Source organism: Peromyscus maniculatus, chromosome 4 (genome assembly GCF_049852395.1).
Source record: "Peromyscus maniculatus bairdii isolate BWxNUB_F1_BW_parent chromosome 4, HU_Pman_BW_mat_3.1, whole genome shotgun sequence".
Taxonomy (NCBI): domain Eukaryota; kingdom Metazoa; phylum Chordata; class Mammalia; order Rodentia; family Cricetidae; genus Peromyscus; species Peromyscus maniculatus.
In genome coordinates this window covers 157585209-157593312 of record NC_134855.1, presented here as the reverse complement: position 1 = coordinate 157593312, position 8104 = coordinate 157585209, and the positions used below count along the sequence as shown (strand labels likewise).

General features: G+C 50.7%; 1 protein-coding gene across 1 annotated transcript; it reads right to left on the bottom strand.

Annotated features, from left to right (window-relative positions):
* Positions 1-88: 88 nt before the first annotated feature.
* On the bottom strand, positions 89-1358 carry Rps21 (ribosomal protein S21). Its single transcript, XM_006976050.4, has 6 exons — positions 1237-1358; positions 1015-1077; positions 830-893; positions 595-666; positions 239-294; positions 89-145 (listed from the first exon to the last, which is right to left on the bottom strand). Exons 2-6 carry the CDS (start codon positions 1062-1064, stop codon positions 136-138), a joined length of 252 nt encoding a protein of 83 aa, XP_006976112.1. The 5' UTR covers positions 1065-1077; positions 1237-1358; the 3' UTR covers positions 89-135.
* Between the last annotated feature and the right edge of the window lie 6746 nt (positions 1359-8104).

Here is an 8104-nt window from a genome sequence, read left to right as displayed (position 1 = left end):
TCAGATTTGAGTGTGCTGCCCCTGTTCAGGTCACTGTAAAAAACACCAGCCCTGCCCACGTGCTAAAAGCAGACTCAACTGACAAAGGTACTTTCTCACTTTTATTTATAGCAAATATTCCCCGATCTCTTCTGGTCAAAAGTTCCTAACAAAGGAAAAAAAATAATATTAAAAGCCGTATCTCTTGGGAAATCCCAGGCCACTCAACCCCAATGTGATATCCCCCACCTCCACTTACTTTGAGACAATTCCATCAGCCTTAGCCAATCGGAGAATAGAGTCATCTGATTCACCCTTAAAATTAAAAATGAATCCCTGAATATCTCATAGCGCTCCCGGCTTGGCAGAACAGAGCATGTATTATCAGACCCAAGATTGTACTCACACCCAGGAGAGATAGAATGAGCTTTACATAAAGGAAGAACCAACCACCTAAATCTTCCTAGAGCAGGCACTCCGTGGTGGCGAGGCCTAAGCAGGCAAGAGCAAACCTGTCCCGCCAACCATTTATTCCAGAGGAAGGGACACCCACCATCACAGCTCAAATGTCAACAGTACTACAAGACAAAGGCCCACGTGGTAAAACAAACTCACCATCCTTCGAATGGCCCCACAGATAGCATAGATTTTAAACTGGCCATTAAACCGGCCTGTGACCCTGTCAACCTGTATAGAGAAAAGGAGTTAGCAGATTCGACCCGACCCCGCGCTCTAGGTTTAGCCTACTCATTAGGGAACCACCAATGCTTGGGAAGCCAGGCACGGAAAGGCCTAGCTGCCTCCTTCCTTTCCCCCGGGAACAAGCCCCACCATCGGGTTCCCAGCTCACCTCGGCCACGTTCATCTGGATGGATGCGTGGTCCTTGGCACCAATAATGCGGTTGCTCGCGGAGCTGAGGGAAGGAAACAGAGCGTGCGGTGGGCCGCGAAACGGGGGAAGTGGGTGAAAAGGGGTGAGGAGCGTAGGCGTGGCGGGGCCGCGCTGACGGACGGGCAAGGACCTCAGATGCTTACCATTTCCGCGGCACGTACAGGTCCACGAACTCGCCGGCGTCGTTCTGCATGTCCAGGCCGTGCCTGCGGAGTCACCGCGCGAGCCATGAGGTCGGCCAGGCCCGCACTCGAGACTGCGGCCCCGGCCGGACCCATTCCCGAGCGCCCGGGCCACACGCCCGCGACCTCCCCACCCGGCCCACCCCGACCCGACCCGCGCACACCGCCCGCCGCGTGGCCTACCTGCTCGCTAGGCCAGCGGGAGCGCAGAAAGGAAGTGGCTCGTCCCAGGCAGCGCAATTGGGCGGGAGGGGCGGTTCGTCGGTGAATGCTTCCGGGTCACGCTGCTCTTATCCACCGTCCCATAGGCCAGTTTGTGTGTCCTTTCTTCCGCTTCTGGTACAAGGAAGCCCGGGCTCTTCCTCACAGAGCTGGGACCCGGGGGCCTGGCTCCACCCCAACCTAGGCGGGCGTCTCCCTCTGGCTCCGCCCCCACCGCGGCACCCGCCTCCCTCCTGAGCCCCGCCTCCCTCCTGAGCCCCGCCCCTCCGTCCCGCTGTTCTCCATCTGCCTGGAGTTGGGTTGCGGGGCGCGGCCTGTATTCGCGCCGGGTCGCCCTGCCGGAACGCCGACGCCCCAGACCTGCGCCTGGAAATCCGCTCCCGGGTAGCCGCCGCCGGAGTTTCAGAGGAATGGCCGCGCCTGGCGGAGGGAGGCAGGGACCGGTGTCCGCTGTGCTGGGAATCCAGCTGCAGCGTCTCAGTCGAAACCACTGAGGCCAAGGTGGCGTCGGGACGGGAAGCCCAATCCTTGAGGTCGGGTCAAATGAGCGTTACCATAGGCTTTACGCCGCACATTCTTTCTCTTCAAGGACCTCCTCCCCACCTGCGAACTAAGTGCGTGCTCCGGTGCCCAGGCTCCGGCTCTCCCCAGGCCCTGCCCTACTCCTGCTCTGGCCGCCACATGATCGGTCCTAGGATTGTGAGTGTCTGGCCAGAGGGTGCACGCCTTTTAATCTTAGTACACTGTACACGTAATTATAAATAAATAAATCTTTTAAAAAGAAGAAAGGGGCTGGAGAGATGGCTCAGAGGTTAAGAGCACTGACTGCTCTTCCAGAGGTCCTGAGTTCAATTCCCAGCAACCACATGGTGGCTCACAACCATCTGTAATGAGATCTGGTGCCCTCTTCTGGCCTGCAGTCATATATGCTGTATACATAATAAATAAATAAATCTTTAAAAGAAATTTAAAAAAAAAAAAGAAAGAAAGAAAAGTCCCGGGCATTGGCCATAATGCGCAGTCGGCCCCCCACGTTGAAGAGGCTACTAACCAGCCTGGACCCAAGACTCGCCCAGTCTACACTGTTGACGACTTCCTACGACTGCATTTCTTCATATGGGGATTCACTTGTCTCACTTATCTCTAGAACTGTGCTCCTGATGTCTCTGGGACTGGAGCCTCAGGCGTATACACCCAGTTAAATGATCTTAGGGAGAGCCCTCCCTGCCATATGCACCCTACATGGAGATCACCTTCCCGGGACTCTCATGGGGTCTGGTGAAACCGAAGCTGCACTTTCCTCCTCACACCTGGAAAGCAAGTAGTCATGTCAGAGCATTGAGTCTGGGATTTCCACTAGGTCCTTAGTGTGCCTCAGAAGTGAGAACACCAAAGCCCCTTGGAAGGCCATGATGCATGTGTTTATGTTGTAGCTTTGAGATCTGCAGCTGGTCTGGCTGCATCTGTGTATGTTGAGTTGAACCCTGAAGGCCTCCTTAGTGGCCAGAGATGGAGCAGCCAGAGAGTTAGTCAGGAGAGTGTGGCCAAGGGGGAACCCCAGAAATCTTCAGTAGCCCTACTCAGCAAATTCAGCAGTCCTAAAAAGGGCAGGGACAGGAAACAGGTGGAAAAGCTTGATGCACATATCCCTGGGTAGTGTTCAGAAAGGTCTAGCCTCTGATAACTGCCCTAAACAATGTCTAGGTTCGCTTAACATCATAAAAACAGGACCTGCAAGCATCAAAGTATTGCCACCTAACTCCACTGCATCCTCCCAAAAATGGAACATGACGGCTGCATGAAGTCCACAACAAAGGGAAAATCAGGTTTTCTGGAATCCACTCAAGGACTGCCAGATTGAACAGCAAGGGAATGTGACCACTAACGAGAGAAAGAGCAGCCATGGAAACTGATCCAGAACCGACATAGATTTTAGAATTAGCAGACAAGGTTGTGATAGGAGTTTTCATAGACTGTATTCCATCTGCTCAAAACCTTCCGGAGAGGGGGAACGTCATGCATGCCTGTATCAGCACTTAGAAGGTGCTGGGTAGGAGTGTCAAGAGTTTGATCTACCTTGTCTCAAAAATCTAAAATAAAAATTAGTAGAAAACCTCAAACTTTTAGTAGGAAAAAAAAGTAATTAAACTAATAAATAAGCTTCCTCAGCTAGTATTATGACGCTTGGTCCTTCTGAGGAGGCTGAGGCCCATGTTTGGGCTACAGCTCTCACTGCCTCTAGTACCTTGCCCAGCAGACAACAGGCCAGCATCCGCCCTTACTGGGCTACGTCTGTGGATCTCAGCACTTAGCCAACATGACAGTGAGTTGACTCAAGACCAGTGTTCTCATTAAAGCAACCACTGTAAATGTTGCCCCAACCTGGCTGAGGAGAAAGTAAACAGAGTACTCTGAAGTATCCAGTGAGGACAAGGGCTCCGATCTTTTTGACTAAGACTTGGTCTTTTGTAAGATGTCAACGGATGATCTCCAAAACAAAACAAAAATGGCATCAGAGGGCACAGTGGCACAGGCCTTTAATCCCAGCACTTAGGAGGCAAAGGCAGGTGGATCTCTGTGAGTTCAAGGCCAGCCTGGTTTACAGTGAGTTCCAGTAGGCCAGAGAGGCCTACATAGTGAAATAGATAGATAGATAGATAGATAGATAGATAGATAGATAGATAGATAGATAGATGATATATAGATAGATAGATAGACAGACAGACAGACGGACGGACAGACAGATAGGCAGGGTGGGAGCAGTGCTGGGGAGAGAAGGCTCAGTCAACACAATGCTTTCTGCACAAGCATGAGGATCTGGGTTCAGTACCTGGAGTCCAGGTGTAGCAACACAGACCTGCAATCCAGGGCTAAGCTCCATGTGTTGTGCCTTGGGTACTATCCACCTTGTATTTTGAGACAGTCTCTCAGTCTGGATCTCAGCTGATTCAGCCAATGAGTCCCAGGGATCCATCTGTCTGCACCTCCTAGCACCCCAGCACTGGTACTGTAATCCCATCTTCAGGGTCCATGAGATCTAGATGAACCCTCCTGTAAGTAAATTTGCAGCACAAAATAAAGGGGTGAGAGCCTCCACTGAAGGAGCCACAGTAAGTTTCTCTGTCCTCAAACCTCCAGGGATCTGCATAGAAGGCGTCATCCTGAAAGGTCACCTCGCATCCCCCTCTACTGCCCCTAGTAGCCACTGGGGGGCAGCCAAGAGCCATTCTGGAACAAGGGCAAACCTACACAGCCGGCTGGGCCTCTTCACCCAGTCTGCAGTCATTTGTTGATAGAATCTCTTGTAAGATCTCTAGGGTGGGAAAAGGTCAGAGGCCAAATGAGAAGAGAGAGGAACAGGAGGACCCCAAACTCAAGATACAGTGCCTTCCTGCAGAATCTTAGGCCTCAGAGTCGAAACTGCTTCTGCAAGGCAGTCTTGTCAGGGCCCCTGAATGACCCTGGGTATCTTCCCCAAGAACAGCTGCTCTGGCCCGCTATACCCCAAGTTTCCTATGCTCTTGACTGCTAATACCATGTATGGATTGTGGGCTGGCTTTGTATTCGCTATTACTTTTTATTTGTTTGTAAGGAGAATGCTATTTTATTCTTTTTGTTGTTTGTTTGTTTTTTGTTTTTGAGACAGAATTTCTCTGTGTAACCCAGGCTGTCCGGAACTTGCTCTGCAGACCAGGCTGCCTCAAACTTACAGAGATCTTCCTGCCTCTGCCTCCCAAGTGCCGGGATTAAAGGCATGCACCACCACTACCCACTGCCATTTTATTCATATTTATTGCATTTTATTTATTTATTTGTGGGCATGTGTATACATGCAGGTGCACGTGTGACTCGGTGTGCGTGTGAAGGTTCGAGGATGATTTGAGGAAGTCGATTCTCTTCTACCATGTGGGACCAGAGATCTAACTCAGGACATCAGTCTTGGAAGCAGGTGCCATCATCTACTGAGCCATCTCACTGGACCTCTTCTGACTCTTTAGAAGTATCCTGGGGACTGAAGAGATGACTCAGCAGTTAAGAGCACTGACTGCTCTTCCAGAGGGCCTGGGTTCAGTTCCCAGTTCTCACCAGCCAGCTCACAACTGTCTGTAACTACAGTTCCAGGAGATCCAACACTCTCACACAGACATACATACAGGCAAAACACTGATGCATATAAAATTAAAAATAAATGTATTGTAGGCCAGCTTTGTACTCCTGCTTTATCTTTATCTTTTTCTTTTTCTTCCTTAAAGAATCATTCACTTTCTTTTTATGTGAATGGGTGTATGTGTATATGTGCCTGTATGTGTATATGTGCACCATGTGCACGTCTGGTGCCTGCAAGGGTCAGAAGAGGTCCAGTGCCAGATCCCCTGGAACTGGAGCTACAGATGTTGAGAACTGCCATGTAGGTGCTAGGAATCAAACCTGGGTCCTCTTCAGGAGCAGCCAGTGCGTTCACCTACCAAGTCATCTCTCCAGACCCCTCACTTCTGCTTCTTTAGCTGTGGGACCTAGGACAAATCATATAGTTGTTTTTTCTAACTACAAAGAAGAGGATAGTGATTAAGCCACCCTGCAAGCCTGGAGTTATCTGTATTCACTTAGTCAGCATTTGCAGAGTTGCTCGGGTGAGGTGTATACCCAGAAGGTGTACCAGCACTCACCACCATCATCACTCCCACCATCACCATCATTATTGCCAATATCATAACTACTATCATCATCACTATCAAAACCATCGCTATCACCAACATTTCATCAATCATTCATCACTGTCATCACCATCACTATCATCACCATCTTCACTTCCATTACAATTTCATTATGATCACCATCATCAATATTATAATTAAAAATTTGAGTGGATAGATTCCCAATCCTGGCTTGGTTGCTCTGGAAGCCATATTGAACCTTCCTCAATGTTACAGTCCTGACCTGTGTTCTGGGGTTTTATGTGCAGCAGCCCCCACTGGATTCCCTATACCCATCCTGAAGGCCCACATTGCATATATGTAAACTGAGACTTTGTGGCGTAGTGAAGCAGCTATATGTGGGCCACGGGACGGAGCTAGACCAGCATCAAATACAGGATATGAGAAAAGGATCTAGTCCAGGACAAGGAAACCTTCCTGACAGGCCTGGACTTTGGTCAGGGTGAATGGCAGCTCAGGGTGAAAGACAGGCCTTCTCCTTGGGCAGGTCTGACCAGGGGCTTCTGGGGCCACTGCTTCCCGGCCATTTTCTGGTCTCCAGCAGGCAGTCATATAAACCTCTCCTCTAGGCATAGAAGCCTCAAGTGAGGCCTGCTGGGCAGAGCCAACGGAGGGTCAGCCCCACTATTTGGGGTCTAGAGGACCGTCAGGGCATTAGCCACAGGCCTGAGGAAATCAAGAGTGGGAATGCTGGCCTGGGATCCTTTCCATTGCCTTCCATTCAGTTCCACTTTGTTCTGTTATTGTGTCTGTTATGGTTAGTGTCGATTTGACATCATCTAAAACTCAGTGGGAGAAGGGCCTCTGAGCATGCCTGTGGGGGATTATCTTGACTGTTCACTGAGGTGGGAAGACCTGTCTACTGTGAGTGGGTCCGTTCCTTCGGCAGGAGATCCTGGGCTGCGTAAAGTGGAGAAACTGAGCTGAGCACTTGCCTCCTGCACCCTTTTCATTTGTCTTCTGACGGTGGAGCCAGTGAGACCAAGTGATTCAAGCGCCAGGTGCCGGGGTTCCCCACATGACGAATCCTACCCTGAATTAACAGCAAAACCAGCCCTCCTTCCCTTCTGCTGCTTCTGTCAGGAGGTTTTATCACAGCAACAGGAGAGAAACAGTGTCTCACTGGGTTGTTACATTTTAATTCTTCTGTAGTTTCTTCAGTGAAACCCAGCTCATCCCAGCCAAGAGCACAAGCCCCAGGTCTTCCACCCCAGTCTGCGTCCGGACACTTAGGAGGACCTCCCTCCATGCTTCCTGCTGACCATTGCAGGTTATTGGCCTGAGTCTGGGTGGGCCCCATTCTACTCCCCAAAGGATCCCCTTCCAGGCTACAAGCGAATAGAATGAAGGAGCTGCACCCCACAATGCAGTCTGACCTAGGCTCTCTGGGCAGGTCTTACCACAAATGTTACCTTCAGTGTGGCTGGTCTAAAAGACAGACTGTGAAGACAGAATCCCTTCTCCCCAAATACCCCATCTTGCCTCTACCCCTTCCATGGGGCTGGGGACCCAGTCCTGGGTCACAGGAAAAGAGCCTTTGTATCCTGGCAGTCCCCACTAAAGCTCCGACACTGGCCACACTCCCTCTAACCAAGATGCCCTGTCAGGTTCAAGGGGAGAAACAGTGAAGTCCTGAGGCTTGCCCAGCAACAAGCTGACCTCTGAGCCCAGTCATGGACAGTGCCCAGACCCAGCTTCCAGGCTGACCTCTGACCCTAGCACAGCTAGCCCCGACACTAGGTCTCTCCATTCCCTGGTAGAGCAGCATTGTAATGAATGTGAAGCTTAGGGCTGGCTTGTGTCTGGACTCTTGCCACACCCCAGCTCTTCCCTTGGAGACATGTGCAGCACGTATGAGCCAGCAATCAGATCTAGGCACTGGGAAGAGCTGGGGCCTGCCCCATGTAGGGCTCCTCAAGAGCATATCCCCAGTGACGCCAGTGATTTAATCTTTTCTATGGAACAAGTTCAGTAGTTGTATGCCTGTTTCCTCTCATGTCCTCCCCTTTGGCTCTTGTGTCAAGGACTGTGTGTGTTTGTTCACTCAGATATAATCTACTTCTGGAATGTCCATATGTCTGACACACTGATTCATTGACACAGTTTCTTGGAAT